The sequence below is a fragment of the Electrona antarctica genome (genome assembly GCF_951216825.1).
Source record: "Electrona antarctica genome assembly, chromosome: 12".
Classification (NCBI taxonomy): Eukaryota; Metazoa; Chordata; class Actinopteri; order Myctophiformes; family Myctophidae; genus Electrona; species Electrona antarctica.
This window is the reverse complement of record NC_136793.1, coordinates 45,069,797-45,087,491: the sequence shown is the minus strand read 5'-3', so window position 1 is coordinate 45,087,491 and position 17,695 is coordinate 45,069,797. Positions and strand designations below refer to the sequence as shown.

General features: G+C 43.8%; 1 protein-coding gene across 9 annotated transcripts in view; it reads left to right on the top strand.

Moving 5' to 3' along the window:
• The window catches only part of LOC306933568 (ral guanine nucleotide dissociation stimulator-like), an 82,620-nt gene that overhangs the window by 61,266 nt on the left and 3,659 nt on the right, over positions 1 to 17,695 (top strand). For 7 of the 9 annotated variants that reach the window (XM_079515835.1, XM_079515832.1, XM_079515830.1 and 4 more), the window contains exons 8-15: positions 387 to 471; positions 9,702 to 9,779; positions 11,742 to 11,828; positions 12,475 to 12,507; positions 13,294 to 13,418; positions 14,940 to 15,035; positions 15,925 to 16,147; positions 17,134 to 17,208. In XM_079515835.1, coding sequence (XP_079371961.1) covers positions 387 to 471; positions 9,702 to 9,779; positions 11,742 to 11,828; positions 12,475 to 12,507; positions 13,294 to 13,418; positions 14,940 to 15,035; positions 15,925 to 16,147; positions 17,134 to 17,208 — 802 coding nt within the window. The remainder of the gene's footprint in view (positions 1 to 386; positions 472 to 9,701; positions 9,780 to 11,741; positions 11,829 to 12,474; positions 12,508 to 13,293; positions 13,419 to 14,939; positions 15,036 to 15,924; positions 16,148 to 17,133; positions 17,209 to 17,695) is intronic. The other 2 variants (XM_079515836.1, XM_079515831.1) reach the window with 1 other exon arrangement.

Here is a 17,695-nt window from a genome sequence, read left to right as displayed (position 1 = left end):
AAGATTCAACAAATGGCTTCTAAATCCTGACGGTTTTCTGAAGAAACCTGTTTCTCAACAAGGTCGTTCTCAACCTTTTTCACATCAAGGACCCACAGAATTATCTGTATTTGCCCGCGGACTCCCATCTGAAAATATGTAGTTCCCCCCCGAATAAAATATTTGAGTTAAAAAGATTTGCGCCACATTTTCACGATTTTTCAAAACTAGCAGATCTACAAGCTCATAGCGCGAGCGCACTCAGTGCTGCGCTATGAGCTTGTAGATCTGCTATTTTTCAATAGCTAAAGTATAACATAATGCTTGACAAACACCAAAAGGCGTTCCCGCCCCGGGAATGGGTGAAAGGAGAGGTGAGCTAACGCCGGCCTCATTCTGTTCAACAGGGAGAACTTCCGCACCTTCCGTGAGCTGTCGGAGATCTTCTCAGACGACAACAACTACTCCCTCAGCCGAGAACTGCTGGTCAAGGTTGGTCAGACAGGAAGTGACTCTTATGGAGTCAAGTCATGGGTCAAGTCATTATGCATCGATCTCACGCTTAACCCATTTTGACCTGAGATCAGATTCTAAAAATGTCTTCTACATCCTGACAGTTTTCTGAAAAAGCTATGTTTCTATGTCAGTGGTTCTTCGATTTTTCAAAAATAGCAGACCTACAAGCTCGTAGCGCGCCACTCGGTGGCGCGCTATGAGCTTGTAGATCTGCTATTTTTCAATAGCTAAAGCATAACATAATGCTAACACCAAAAGGGGTTCCCGCCCAAAATTCAGACCTGAGGCCGATTCAGATGCGTTTCACACAACCTCCCAGAAGGTCTTCGCTCATGTCTAGACGTGGCTATCGTGCACACATGCACGTCATGACCACCGTCCGTCCCAGATAATAATAACGTCTTTGATCATTTTCAGGGTGACCCCGATGCATCTGTGAGCACATATATCTATTATACATTTGAAAAGGTGTGCCCAAAAGCTGTGCCCAAACCACGAAAAGAAAGTCACCAGCTACTACGTCACTGACACGCTGCAACACACTGCAACAACACACTAACACGTCACACACTTACCCTCCGCGTCGTTCGTTCCCTATCTCCTCATGTCGCGCCGCACGGCCACACTCAACACCAACCGCGTAAAAATTGTCATCGCACTGCCACTAAAGCCGGCTCCCGTCCACACTCGCAAACAATATCAATATCAATAATAAACACAAACACGCCACAAGCACCGACACCCCCGCCTCATTTGTTGCCACGTCTATGAAAACAAGTACAGAAAAAATGCCATTCAACACGCTACTTACACACACTACCACTCGCTTACAATACGCGGACCTGGCAACACTACATTCCCTCTCCCATTTGCTCAAAGCCCACCACGTGACCCACACAGGGAGGGAGACGATTGCGTGATGCTTCTATGTACAGGATTCTATAGGTCACCACTTTTGGTGTGACACACACACGGCTTCTGTTTACTATGCGTTGTCAACACGTGCTGAGTTGACAAACATTGACCGATTTCGGAGAAGACTGATAGTTTATCCTTTAGTAATTAGGCTGTGGAAGTATTCACACTAGGCAACTTTTGCATTTATTGGGATTGGCAATTTGGGGAGAAAAGGAGGAGGAGGAGGTGATCAAGCTCCACAACACCACATTGGTAGGTAGGCTCAAGGCTGCATTTATTTTCCTTCTTTTTCCTCTCGAGGGTGCATGGGATGATGTGAACCCCTCCAGCAGGCTAGGGAGCACCGCTCCGGTTAGCGGAAAATGAACGCGGGGTGCGGGTTGCCAGGTTTTTTTATAAGTAAAGTATTTACATTCAATTAAAAAATATATAATACATTTTAATTTACGTCATATTTAGCGGCATTTCGACCTAATTTCTCTGTTCTTTGTCAATGGCAAATATTGAGACGTGTGGGGACTAAAGCTGTATATAGGAGGGCCCTCAAACACATTATTTGATAACTTTTCATCGTGCTCCTAAACAAAAATGTGTGCTACTAGCCGCGATTACATACACAGTTAAAATAATAAGAAATTTGCGCCAACGACTGCGTCGACACCTGGCGTGGAACAAACGGGACGAACCGAGGCGCATATATGGATAACAACAACAACACTACACGCGCGCTGCAACACAAAACAGCTGCATACAACGCGTGTCACTGTGCACTTCTGTATCTGTGGACTTCTGTATCGCAACGCGGGGCAACGCAACTCTGGGATGAGCGGGCCGAAGGCCCGCGAAATTCTAGTATATATATATATATATATATATATATATTTTTGTCATCAAAGTTTTAATGATTTTTACAAATACACATGACTTACACAAAAGAAAAAGACAAGAAAAAAACAAACAAAGAACAAAACACAACTAGCAGTCAAAAATTACCCCAAATGGACGACAACACCCCTCCACATTCTGTTGACAATAGTGATTATATCATCTGTAATGTATTACAATTACAAATTGTTAATGCAACCATCCTTTAATATACAAATAAAAGTAGTCCCATTATTTCATGGAACTTTCCTTTGACATTAACTTTTTAGATAGGATCTGTGAACCCCTCAAGGCCTATTCATAGTCCAGTTTTCGGTGATAAGGTGAGCTCCGAAAACTACAACATGACGTCACTGGTGGACCCCGCCCACACAACACATCTCTCTGTTTTTACTAGGACTACAACATGACGTCACTGAGACGCGGTGGTCACCGCTCACACAACACAGCTCTGTTTTTACTAAAACTACAACATGACGTCACTGAGACGCGGTGGTCACCGCTCACACAACACAGCTCTGTTTTTACTAGGACTACAACATGACGTCACTGAGACGCGGTGGTCGCCGCTCACACAACACAGCTCTCTGTTTTTACTAACCACCGTTTCGGTGGTCACCTCTTCACCGAGAACTGGAGTATGAGTAGGCCTTCACTTTACGACACTAGTTCAACACTGGTTCGGGACCCATTCGTGGGTCATGGACAACTTTTTATGGGTCTTTTAATTTTTTGTTTTTAATTATTTTATTATTTCAAAGGACAAAAAAAAAACTTTCCCAAAAAAGCTAAAACTTTCATGAATTAAACACAACATGCAATGAAATGTTTCAGTCATTAAGAAGAGATCAAAGAAAAATCTAAGAAGCTCTCAACGCGGCGTGAAGCGACGGCGTCGCAAGCTTGTAGATCTGCTGTTTTCACTAGAAACGGGCCAACGTCAAATTTCTCTTTTGGGAAAGTTTGGGATCAGATCATTGATTCCGACCAGCCCTCCCGCTCCGTCCCGTTGTGTCGGGAGGAGCTCCTGTTTTCCGAGCAAACAAATAAACAAACAAATAATCAATCGCCCTGCGTGCGTTATCTAAAAATCTAACTCTTGAAAGTGCAACGGATAAGAGGAAACGTACTACGTAATATGACCCGTCATCATTGCAGCACATATCCTCATATCTATCAGAGCACAGCTGCACTTCAGTTGGGCCCGAATGAACAAAATGCATAACTGAGCAAAGAAAAAACATCCTGCACCGTGTTTAGGAACATGGTGTGTCCTGTTGGGATACAACATGGAGCTATATCACTCAATGTTCCATGGCTGGGTGTTGAGCAGTTGATAGAGCTTTTTCCTCTGTGTGCATGCAGAATAACTCTTCCTACTTCCACGCCATTTCCCTACTTCCCTCACAGGTGCTACCGATGATGCTAATTAAGGCTCTGTTCCATTTAGTGTGCAGTGGTTCTCAAACTTGGTTCTCAACCCCCCCCCCCCCCCCCCCCCCCCCCTCTGTAACCAAATGGACGCTTATGGGGTCCATTTGGTTCCAATGTACACTCAGACTTACACACCCGTGCAGGGTGTGTAAGTCTGTAAGAAGTTGGAACCCACTCAAGAACACTTTAGTGAGACCCACTGGTGTGGAAGAGTGTTTCCAGTGAGTCAACATGCAACAACAGCAGCACCCTAGACTCTGTTTGACCATAATGGAACAGAGCCTTCATTAGCATCATCGGTAACACCTGTGAAGGAAGTAGGGAAATAGGCCCAAGGTCCTTCCAAAATGGCACGCATGCATAGAGCCCATTCAAACCACGTTAGTTGCTGACTGAGCACAATAAATGTACCGGAAGTGTGTTCAGGGACGCGATGACAGCTGAACAGATTATTATTTTTATTTTTAAACACGACATGCTACAGTATCAGCATTTAATATTCAACCTTTAATCCAGGGGTTCTCTCAACCTGTGTGTCGCGACCCCTCAGGGGTTCCCGAAATTATTTTGGGGGGCTTTATTGTTTTATTGTTTTTGCAACTAATAATGGCTGGAAAATGGAAATTGAGAGTTTACATTATAGTACACATCAACTTTCCTTAATGATTATATCTGGTTTCAGTATTTATTTATGGTGTATTTTCTCTATTATTAAGGTTATTGTAGAGGTCAATTTGTATAGGGGGGGGGGGGGGGGGGGGGGGGTGGTGCTGGGGGGGTCCCCTCCCCAGCCAAAAACGTTGAGAACCCCTGGTATAATCAAGGAGTGTGACGTGGAAGGAATATCCCAAAGACTGTAAAAAATGGGACGCAATGCCTATCTTGGCTTGGCACTGCAGCATCAAGGGTTGGATTGGGGGGTTAGTTAGATCAACTACAAATGATTCCCGAGCGCGGCACAGCTGCGGCTCACCGCTGCGGCTCACCGCTGCGCCAAGAGATGGGTCAAATGCAGAGAACAAATCTTGCATACAACAGTTATATCATACATATTTCAAACTGGGTTTTATTTTCTTCAGGCAGGTATTGCACTTCATTCTCTCCAGATCAGAGACGGCTATAGATTCCATTCTCTTTGATGGAGTCTACAGGGAATGTGCTAATTCAGTTCACTTCACAGCAGCAGAAGTTCTCCTTCTGCACTTCACTTCACTTCACAATGGATTATTCTTTAGGTGGAGTTTATTTAGAATCATCGCCCCGTCTCTTGCTTTGGATCAGGGTTCCTACACGCCGGTGCTTGGAACTGAAGTATGGGAATTAAATTGCATTCTTTTTGGATCGTGGGGCTTCAACAAAAACGTAATACCTGTGCTGTTCCGTCGCAAAGATTTCATTTTTTTTAATCATTCAAATGTGAGTTGCGAGCTCCGCTTAGTTCTTGTTCTACATCAAAATATTGATCACCATTATATGATTATACTGACTTGTCATTGTGGCTAGGACAATTACTGTACAGGGATATGGCATAGCACAGGGGTTCTCTACCCATGGGTCGCGACCCCTCGAGGGGTCCCCAAATTATAAAAAGAAAAAAGAAAGGTTTCTTTTTCTTTTCGTTTTTTGTTTTTTTTGCAACTGAATGGCTGTAAAGTGGAAATGAAGAGTTTACATATAGTACACATAGTCCATGCATACACCTTCCCTAATGATTATGGTTTCAGTATTTATTTATGGTGTATTGTCTCTATTATTAAGGTTATTGTAGCAGTCAATTTATATTGGGGGTCGGGAGGGGGCGGGGCGGGGGTCCCGAGACGTTGCCAAAGCATTTTCGGGGGTCCCCGGCCAAAAAGGTTGAGAACCCCTGGCATAGCAGATCACCATACCGCCCCCAGACCACTTCAATACAGCTCACACAATCCTTCCACTTCTATTATACTGTATAACGACACCGAAGAGAAAGCAGAAAAACTGTTGAGTTGAACTCGGAAAGTATACCCAGTGCTGATTGGTTTCCGGCTGAATATTCTTCACAATCCTGCAACAACCAAGAGGGGCTTCTTCATCTTCATGCACCCCCCCCACACACACGTAACATGAGCTCCACAGCTGGGCCTGACGACGCTGTGCACAAAGCCAGTGGAGGAAGAACGCAACTATGTGTGTCGTACGTTTACTTAAAACATTGCTGTGTTCCAGTAAACTTTTGATTTACTTGACTTGAGTACATCAAGTATAAAATAAAAGATTTCAAGCTTTTATTGTATTTATTTATTTATTTATTTTACTTTGGGTACTATGTATGTATGGTCAGGTTCCAGCTGTTAAGTGGTTCAAGTACAGGTTTCCCCAACACACACCAGTGTTTTCGTCGACTTTTTTTCACTGACAAACGGAATGGAAACTAAATGAAAACTACGCTATGATGACTAAGACTACATATGTTGAAAATTCCATCAACAAATAAAAAACTAGAGTAAAATGTTAGGAAGGGACTATAGTGGACAAGAGATCCAGTATAAATAAAAGACAAGTAATTTTACACTTGGTTGCATGCTGAAAATAGCCGATCTACAAGCTCTAATAGCTAGATCGGCTATTTTCAGCAACAAAATACCTTTTAGTCGACTAAATCAACTGTAGCTTTAGTCGACTAAAACTAGACCAACACTAAAACATTCCAGGTGACTAAAATGTGACTAAATCGAAATGAAGTTTAATTCCAAAGACTATGACTAAAACTAAAATAGAAATGTGCTGCCAAAAACAACACTGCAACACACATTGTCCCACATAGCGATCACCACCGGTCACTTTTCACGGCCAAGTTGTCGAGGACACGAACCGGAGAACATGGAATCAATCAATCAATCAATCTTTATTTCAGGCCCAGGAAGATCCATATCACAAGCAATACAATATAACAGGAAATAGAACAATACAAATAAATAAAATGCACATATCGCACACTGTTCAGTTTCTGACATGTGCGCCAGTGGTTCCACAATCTCAATGAGAACCTGAGTAGGGTCCGTTATTACAGCGATGATGTCGTGTATTGACTCTGATGCCTTACACATGAACCTTGTACACAAGGTTACGTTGTACAGCAGAGTAGGTACAGTAGGTACCCCCGACACTAACAAACATCTGGCTAGCACTGGAGCTTATTGGCACTCTCAGCAGCAGCCTCATCCAGTCATCATACTGTAGGCCACTGTGAGTCGTCTGATGCTGCTTTGTCTATAGAGCGTCGCAGTCCCGCCCCCTACCATGGACCAGGAAATGATTCTCCGTTCATTTTCCTCAGACATTTCAGAAAGTATTTATTTAAAGACGTTTACGCCGCGGACAAAGCCAACTCGAGTCGTGACAAATCATGACAACAAACCGAGCCGAACAAATAATTAGAAAGAAGAAAAAAACGGCAGGTTACAACACTTTTTTTGTTGTTTTTCTTCTTTGTAATTATTTGTTTGGTCCAAAATATTGTTTGTGTTGTCATGAGTTGTCACGACTCGAGCTGGCTTTGTCCGCGGCGTAACCGTCTTTAAATAAATACTTTTTGAAATGTCTATGGAAAAAATGCATTGGGATTCATTTCCTGGTCCATGGTAGGGGGCGGGACTGCGACGCTCTATAGCGGCACCATAGGTGTGCAGTATACAGCGCCGTACAGAAGGATCTGAAGAGCGATATCTTCACAGGTACCGAGCACATGCTACATTTGCGACACAGCATGTTTGCTTGGGCATACAGCGTCCGTCGCAGTCTATAGACGGCCTCGTCATCCGAGAGATCATCAGAGATGATGTGGCCCAAATAAGTGATCTCGCTGCGCACACTAAGAGCAGTGCCAGCCAGATGGAAGTCAGGAAAGACTGAATGTCTGTCTTCCCTACTTCGGATAATCATTATTTTACTTTTCTTAGCGTTGTATTTTATATTAAAATAAGACCATACTGTGAGCATACGCCCAGAAGCTGTTGGAGACCAGCACTATACGGACTGAAGATGACCAAATCATCCGCATACATCAGTCACCAACCCTACACCCCATACCACAAGCATTTAAAGACAATGATAAGTTATTCATGTAAACATTAAAAAGAAAAGGAGATAAAATTCCTCCCTGACGGACACCATTGGTCACATGAAAGGGAGCAGACATTGACTTCCCCCATTTTGCACTCATCGTCTGGTGAGCATACCAGAACACAGCTTTTCATGATTAATGCGATCAAATGCCCGGGATGCATCAATGAAAGATACAAACATTGTAGAGTTCTGCCTACCATATTTATCTAAAATCTCTTTTGAGAGCAAAAATACACAAATCAGTGCCATGTTTTCTTTTAAAAACCAAATTGATTATCAACAGACAAAATTGACCTCTCTAATCTACTCAGTAGAATTGTCTCAAGTACTTTGGAGATAACACTGGCCAGGGCTATTGGCCTATAATTATCTGAACTGTTTACCTTACCCACTTTGTCTTTAATGACCGGCACAAGTACCACATAGAGCATGGAAACGGGTAAAAAACCCTCTAAAACGCATGGCCACCAGAGGGCACAGTCGGGGCTGGACTGGGACAAAAATTCGGTCATTTTCGCGCCAATTTGGCCCAGACCAGCCCACCACAACCAGCGCGCATGATAGCAGAAACTATACCGCCCGTTCCGTCGAGGCACACACAAAAAACAAGCCCTAATACCAACACTTTTACAGAACAACATAAATGATACAAACCAACAGACAACTACACAACCCTTTGTTGCTCTCACAAGAATGCTGGCAAAAGGAATCAAGAATAGAAGATGGTTTATTTGTCACTCACTGCTACAAGTAGTGAAATTATCATGATGGCACTGGCGGAATGGCAGCATGCCCGGACCTTTCCTGGTGGCCTGCCGCCTATTGGCCTGCCTGCCTGTCATTTTTTTCTTCTTCAGCGCGGCCCCCTAGGGGCGCGGCCCACCGGGAATATGCCCGGTAGTCCTATGGCCAGTCCAGCCCTGGGCACAGTGTCCTACAGGCAAGTTTGAGATCTTCCACTGTTATATTGTCCAGAGCAGGCCTTATTATCTCCCAGCTTCAATACCGCTTCAAGAACTTCAGCAGGACTCGGTAACAATCATCTCATCATTACAATCAACATTTTCCACTACAAACGGATCACTTTTTACACAGAAGTGCAGTGCAGTGTGACCCTTGTTTAACAGAACACAATACATGCATCATGTATGCATTTTATTTTAATTCCTTTTCAAGTTGCAATTTACAATTTAGGCATTTAGCAGACACTAATCAATATGATGTTCATTTATCTAAAATAGCAGATATACAAGCTCATAGATCTGCTTTTTTTTTTTTTTTTTTACAAATCATGAAAGGTTTTGCAAATCTTTGAATATGTATATTTGTCAAAGCAATCATTTTTTTACTCTCAAATCCTTGCTTCTGGGAGGTCCCTGTCTGGAACGACATATTTTGAGTTGGGGGTCGGGGGCCAAATTCATACAATAATTTTGAGCGTCCACAGTGATATAGAAACTGACAGTTTTTTCAGAAAACTGTCAGGATGTAGAAGACATTTTTAGAGATCGGCCTCGGGTCTTAACGGGTTAATGTCCATGGGTAACATGTCTTGTTTTATTGGGCACAAGTGATAGTTAAACATTATTGTTTGATCTGTGTCTCAGAAATGTACATATATGGGTCGGTATATGAAAATGTTAAGAAGGGTTGCTTGTGTGCGTTCTCTAATGTCTCTGTATCCTTGTGTGTGTGTGTGTGTGTGTGTGTGTGTGTGTGTGTGTGTGTGTGTGTGTGTGTGTGTGTGTGTGTGTGTGTGTGTGTGTGTGTGTGTGTGTGTGTGTGTGTGTGTGTGTGTGTGTGTGTGTGTGTGTGTGTGTGTGTGTGTGTGTGTGTGTGTGTGTGTGTGTGTGTGTGTGTGTGTGTAGGAGGGCACTTCTAAATTCGCCACTCTGGAGTTAAACCCCAAGCGAGCTCAGAGGAGGCACCAACAGCAGAGGGAACTGGTGAGTGTGTGATTTTTGTATTAATAATATTGTTTATTATTATTATTATTATTATTACCATGTCTATCCAGGGGTGGCTGCCGCCTGTGCATGCGTTCATTTTCATTCAAACAGCTGTATGTCCTGGGATTCTCTTTTTTTTTTTTGAGTGGTGTTTGTCTGTCTGTCTGTTCGTACCAAAAAATGAGCATGGTTGCTATGGTCACCCAGTTCACACGGGTGTGATTTCATTACGTCAGACATTACGTCAGACCACAGCTGATCAGTCTATATAAGACCTTACACCACTCAGTTCACACAGGTGTGATTTTTTATAATCTTTTTATTCAGAGTGCCATACAGTCATGAACAAAACAAAATGCTTTACGTTTCAGTTTACAATATGCACCTTCTTTTTTTTTCTTTTCCTTGCTGCCAAACGTACATCATCATCATACAAAATAATCAAACAATATAGAGTCTATAACTAATATAGATGAGAAATAAACAAATAATTCATAATGATAATAATTATCCTGGGATTCTCTGATTCTCTTGTCCGTTTACTGCTGGCCAATGAGCAACTTCCCTGGAGCTATTTTGTGAGAAATTTAAAAAATGTCTTCTAAATCATGACAGTTTTCTGTGTTGTGTTTCTATATCAGTGGTGCTCAATATTTCATGTCAAGGATCCCCAGAATTATCTGTATTTGGCCGCGGAAAATATGTTGTTCCAGGGACGTCCCCAGAAGCAACGATTTGAGTAAAAACGTTCGCTCTATATATATATGAATATATATTCAAAGATTTGCGCCACATATTTCAAAAATAGCAGATCTACAAGCTCGTAGTGTGGCACTCGGTGGCGCGCTATGAGCTTGTAGATCTGCTATTTTTTCAATAGCTAAAGTAGAACAGAATGCTTAAAACACCAAAAGGGGTTCCCGCCAGAAATGGGTTAAGGGTCACTCACATTTTTTTTTATCCACTTGTCAGACTTTCCCAGACACTAAAAATGATTTGCTTAACACTGCTGCTGTTTTCTGAAATAAATATGTTTCTATATCAGTGGTGCTCAATATTTCATGTCAAGGACCTCAAAAATTATATGTAATTGGCCTCCGACCCCCATCTGAAAATATGTTGTTCCAGGGACCCCCCCAGAAGCAAAGATTTGAGTTAAAAACATTCGTTCTGAAAAAATATATATTCCAATTTTCACGATTTTTCAAAAATAGCAGACCTACAAGCTCATAGCTCGCCACCGAGTGGCGCACTATGAGCTTGTAGATCTGCTATTTTTCAATAGCAAAATTATAACAATGTTTAACCGTTTCCGTACATAGGACGTCGCTACACGTCCTAGGGGTCCCAATCGACGCGTACATCCGACGTCCTCACACGTCTTAGCGCATCCTCAATGATACGGGGCGAGATAAGAATATTCTGAATTTTTTCCTTTTTTTTATTTGTCAGTTCGCCTTTCGGCTACCGTATGGTACACTCTAGGCAATTGTTAGCTTACCATTGACTTAGCCGTTAGCGCGGCGGAAAGAATGACTCGTCTCTCCTAATCCAGGGCGCTCTCCGTGGTGTTGAACGGATCGATATACTGGCGCTTCATTTCTGCTCCTCATCCGTCTCTCCCACAAAATATGAACGCTTTTTGGATCATATATCGTATAAATTAAAACGAAGGTGTGCTTATGCTACCACCTAGTGGCAATAATGGAGTTGATGTGGTTTTATCATTAACCCATTCAGGCCTGATGTCAAAAAAAAGAAAAAAAGTTGTCTAAATCATGACAATTTTCTGAAAGATTTGAGGCACATTTTAACGATTTTTCAAAAATAGCAGACCTACAAGTGGCGCGCTATGAGCTTGTAGATCTGCTATTTTTCAATAGCTAAATTATAACCTAATGTTTAAAACACTAAAAGGGGTTCCCGCCCCAAAATGGGTTATTTAACTCTTGTTCCCAGGGAGTGATGCAGGGTACCATTCCTTACCTGGGGACCTTCCTCACTGACCTGGTCATGATGGACACGGCTATGAAGGATTACTCTGAGGTAAGACACGTTTTAGAAATAATGACAATGATGGCGTTCTGGGCGGCGGGGCTGTGGGCCCTGGAGGTAGAGCGGGTCGTCCAATGATCCCTGGGTTCGACGGTTCGAATCCCGGCTCCTCCCGTCCACAGTCATGTCGAAGTGCCCTCGGGCAAGACACTGAACAAACACGAGTCGCTCGCTGCGAGCTCGCCACCATTGGTATGTGGGAAGTGCGGACGCTGGCGTCGACTTTTCCTCCCCCCCCCCCTTCACCTCCCAATGTACGAATGAATGAACCATTGTAAAGCGCTTTGAGTGCTTAGAAAAGCACTGCAAAAAATGCAATTCATTCATAATTTTAACGACCATGGAGGCTAGTCGTGTCTGTCTGTCTGTCTGTCGCGCTGCGACGCGTTGTAGGCTTGTAGATCGGCTATTTTCAGCAAGTGAAAAAAACCGTCATCGCGACGGCATCAAAATACATTTTGTTCAACTGTAGATTGAGTCGACTAAATTGTATGATATTTAGTCGACTAAATCTAGACTTAACACCAAAACATTCCAGGTGACTAAATGAGAACTAAAATCAAAATGTGCTGCCAAAAACAACACTGGTATTTAAAACATTGCACGCCTAACATTTGTCTGCCGTTCTGTCTTGCAGGGTGGCCTGATTAACTTTGAGAAGAGACGAAAGGTACGTTTGTTCAGCTTCTGTTGCTTTAACCCATTTTGACCTGAGGTCAGATTCTAAAAATGTCTTCTACATCCTGACAGTTTTCTGAAAAAGCTATGTTTCTATGTCAGTCGTTCTTCGACTTTTCAAAAATAGCAGACCTACAAGCTCGTAGCGCGCCACTCGGTGGCGCGCTACGAGCTTGTAGATCTGCTATTTTTCAATAGCTAAAGCATAACATGATGCTAACAGTTATCTGTGGAACCTAGTCAAACTAAATTGAATGCCTCAACTCTTCCAAGTACAAGATTACTTTGGGGGGTCTAGAGTTCAAATATGATTATTTTGGGCGGTCTCCAGTTCAAATATGATTATTTTGGGCGGTCTCGAGTTCAAATATGATTATTTTGGGGGCTCCCCAGTTCAAATATGATTAGTTTGGGGGGTCCCCATTTCAAATATGATTATTTTGGGGGGTCTCCAGTTCAAATATGATTATTTTGGGGGGGTCCCCATTTCAAATATGATTATTTTGGGGGTCTCCAGTTCAAATATGATTATTTTGGGGGGTCCCCAGTTCAAATATGATTATTTTGGGGGGTCCCCATTTCAAATATGATTATTTTGGGGGGTCCCCATTTCAAATATGATTATTTTGGGGGGTCTCCAGTTCAAATATGATTATTTTGGGGGGTCTCCAGTTCAAATATGATTACTTTGGGGGGGTCACGGCCTTTAAAGGTTGAGGACCACCACTCTGAGTAGAACAAAACGTCTGTAATGTGTATCCTCTGCTGCCCTCTGCAGGAGTTCGAGGTGATAGCACAGATCAAGTTGCTGCAGCTGGCGTCCAACAACTACAGCTTCACTCAGGACAGCCACTTCAGAGAGTGGTTCTCCTCCGGGGTGGAGAAACTCACCGAGGCAGAGAGGTCAGTTCATGTTCTCCCCATGTCCCAGTGTCTTTTAGAGTGGTTCTCCTCCGGGGTGGAGAAACTCACCGAGGCAGAGAGGTCAGTTCATGTTCTCCCCATGTCCCAGTGTCTTTTAGAGTGGTTCTCCCCCAGGGTGGAGAAACTCACCGAGGCAGAGAGGTCAGTTCATGTTCTCCCCATGTCCCAGTGTCTTTTAGAGTGGTTCTCCTCCGGGGTGGAGAAACTCACCGAGGCAGAGAGGTCAGTTCATGTTCTCCCCATGTCCCAGTGTCTTTTAGAGTGGTTCTCCTCCGGGGTGGAGAAACTCACCGAGGCAGAGAGGTCAGTTCATGTTCTCCCCATGTCCCAGTGTATTTTAGAGTGGTTCTCCTCCGGGGTGGAGAAACTCACCGAGGCAGAGAGGTCAGTTCATGTTCTCCCCATGTCCCAGTGTCTTTTAGAGTAGTTCTCCCCCGGGGTGGAGAATCTCTCCGGGCAGAGAGGTCAGTTCTGATTTGTACACTTGGTTGCATGCTGAAAATAGTAGATCTACAAGCTCACACAATTCTCTACCGGATCTCTTCTCCACTAGACCCTCCCTAAGAAAAAAAAATATATATATAGTCTTAGTTTTAACACCTACAGCAGGGGTATACAACTGGCGTCCCCTAGTGGAAAAAAATGATTTTCTTTTTTCTTTCTTTTTTCTTTTTTGGAGAGAGCTAATGAAAGTTACAGGTATGGTGTGTTATGAAGTGTGAGATTATCATAATGACACTGTGTGTGTGTGTCATAGACTGTAAAAAATAGGTGTGTGTGTGTGTGTGTGTGTGTGTGTGTGTGTGTGTGTGTGTGTGTGTGTGTGTGTGTGTGTGTGTGTGTGTGTGTGTGTGTGTGTGTGTGTGTGTGTGTGTGTGTGTGTGTTACATAAATCTTTGTGTTTCAAAATGCATTTTGAGAACCCCCCCCCCACACACACAATCATTCTACAGTTGTGGCCCCCGGCCTAATCTAGTTGATACCCCTGACCTACAGTGTAGTGCCCAGGACGCATGTTTTTTTTCGGCATGCATGCGCGCAGCCGTTCACTTTCTTGCTTACGGGTCGACAAAACTGTCTATTCTCTCTGAATCTACATCGGTTTCTGACTTCACCAACGCTTCTAAAGAGAGAACAGACTTGACAGCGCGAGGTATAGAGCCTCGAAGTCCCGCCCCCTTTCATGACGATGCCAGGCCCAGGAAATGTTAAAATGACCACCGCTGTGTCAAGTGCCCTTGAGCAAGGCATTGAACCACTACCATGAAATGTTCTATGAGCAGGGCCTGGCTGGAAACAAGTTCTTGAGCTTAGCCCAGATACCCTGGGTAAATATAGTAACTTTGCTTTGCTTTGCTTTGAAACCCATGTGACTCCCATTGGAAATGCATTGAGGCGGCCATGACACACAGAAACACACAGGACAACAAGTGTGTCTTATAGGTGTGAGTGAGGCCTTACAGAATATCTGCTAAAAAGTCACCCCAATTGTTCCCACAGCTACAATCTGTCGTGTGAGATCGAGCCTCTGTCGGAGTCGGCCAGCAACACCCTGCGGGCCAAGAAGAACGGAGGCATCATGAAACGCTGGAGCGAGTAAGTGTCACGTGGTCATTAAACCCGTGTTTTAAGCATTGTGTTATACTTTAGCTATTGAAAAATAGCAGATCTACAAGCTCGTAGCGCGGCACCGAGTGCCGCGCTAAGAGCTTGTAGGTCTGCTATTTTCGGAAAATTGTGAAAATGTGGCGAAAATCTTTTGAATATACTTTCAGAGCGAACGTTTTTTTTAACTAAAATCTTTGCCCCTGTTTTCAGTTGGGGGTCGGCGGCCAATATTTTTGGGGGTCCTTGACATGAAAATGTTTGAGAACGACTGACATAGACTTTTTCAGATTTTTTTTTAGAATCATCCTCAGGTCTAAATGGGTTAACCCGTTTTTAGACATGACGTCGAATAAAATTCGACGTGAAGGTGTGTTTCACGAAAAAATCGTGAAACACACCTCAGCCCGGTCAAATTAGCCAGAAATTTCTGTTAGACAGAAATGTTTCTCTCTACGGACACAAATGGACACTTGGGTGAAATCACATGTCTTCTTTTGTGCTGAATCTCTAACCCAAACACCATCCATCCATCCATCCATCTTCAACCGCTTATCCGTATTCGGGTCGTGGGGGCAACAGCTCTACCAGAGAGCTCAAGACTTCCCTCTCCAGAGCAACATTAGTAACTTCCTCCTGGGGGATCCCGATTCCCGAGGCGTTCCAAGGCCAGTGAGTCGATGTAATCCCCCCCCCCCAAACTGCGCCTTGGTCTGCCCCGGGGGTCTCCTCCCAGTGGGACGTGCATCGAAGACCTCCCTAGGGAGACGCTCGAGAGGCATCCTGACCAGATGCCCAAACAATTTTTTTTCTTTTATTATTGTGCAAACCAACGTCTCATGTATCCCCCTGCGTGTTCTACGTCTCTCTCTCTCTCTAGTCGTCAGCTGACGGAGGCGGGCTCGGGGGGCGGGGCGTCAGGCTCCCATCACTCCAAGTCGTTCGACCACTCCCACTACAGGCCGTACCAATCGGGTGGAGGAGGGGGCGGGGGCGACAGCGGCGACGCCCTCAGCGTCACCTCGGTCAGCTCCAGCGGTTCGGACCTGGAGGACGTCAACGCCAGCTTCCTGTCGGACTCGCCCGAGGGACACGAGAGGAAGGTGAGGGAACAGGAAGAGGAAGCGGGGCGACAGATCGCAGCCATGAAACCCATTAGTCTTACTTCCTTTTCCTGGAAGGCCTTTCCTCCCTTTAGAATAACCTTGACCTTGTATAGGCTCCATGCCACAAACGCCATTTTGGAAATGACTCTTCCTACTTCTGGGCTAGGAACAAAATGGAAGGAAAAGACACAGAGTGGACGCCATGCCGCTGGTTGGTGGCAAATCTCGCACCGGAAGTTCCATGAAACCTTTTGTCGTGTTCAGGAATATTTAAAGAAGACATATAACACAGTATCGTCTGCTGTGTTGCTTTTCGATGTGTATACTACAGTACACTGTCATTTTATAGAGTTATCTAAAGCAGGGGTTCTCAACCCGTGGGTCGCGACCCCTCGGGGGGTCGCCAAATTATTTTGGGGGGGTCCCCAACTTATTAAAAAAAAAGAAACTTTTTTTTTTTTACCTCAGAGACCGAAGCGATACCTGCCGCTGTTTAGATGCCTCAATAAAATGATGTACTGTGCACATCGAAAAGCAAGTTATTATTAGAAAACAACCTGTGATATGTGTTTTGTCAGGTGAAACCACCTGACCTAATGAAAGCTCCTGAAAACTTCGACTTCTGTTCTAGCCCTAGTTTATTCCTGAAAAAGGTAGCAATGGTTCCTAAATAGTGTTTGTTCATGAGCCGGTCCAGCCGGCTCCATCCGCTGCCATGGATTTCATTGAACTTCCGGTCATGTGGAGCGTTGTCCTGGGTGTTTTAGAGAAGGGAGAAGAGTCTGGGACGTGTGGAGCGTTGTCCTGGGTGTTTTAATGAAGGGAGAAGAGTCTGGGACGTGTGGAGCGTTGTCACGGATGTTTTAGGGAAGGTTCCCTCCCTGTGTTGTACAGCGTACATGTAGCTACTATCATTCTGAACACTTTATCTTTGGGCTGTGGGTTGACTGTCTCTTTCTCCCCTGTTTTTCCTCTGTTTCTAGACCTCTACACCCTCAGTAAAACATTCAGTCTCTGCTTTGGGGAGAGAGGCCCAGGTAGCCGACACCACCTCTACGGTAGCTTACTTTCATTCTTCCATACTTTTCTACTTTCCCACTTAACTGTGTCCAGGCCTATTCAAAGAAACATCATACACCACCATATTGTAATACTGTAGGTTGGATTTCAGTGGTGGAAAAAGTACTTGCATGTATCAATACTGCAATGTAGAACTAGTCTGTTACTAGCTATTTTCAAATGACCGAAATGTATATAAGGCTGAAGTGTTTATGTACATTTTGTAACAATGATCAAAGTAACTATTAAAGGACCACTTCACCACTTTTCAACATCTCTTCATATAATTGGTCCTCACTAATGTTCATGATAAAACACCACCATTTTTTCTACTCTGTCTGTGTCTCATAGGAGGGCTGTGGGCAGACACCCGTCCACCAGTGACATCATTGTTAGACAGATTTATTTGTTTTAAAATATATTTAGATTTGTATTACCGTGAGAACTATGGCTTCCATTTTTGCATTGCAACTTTTCAGGAAAAGA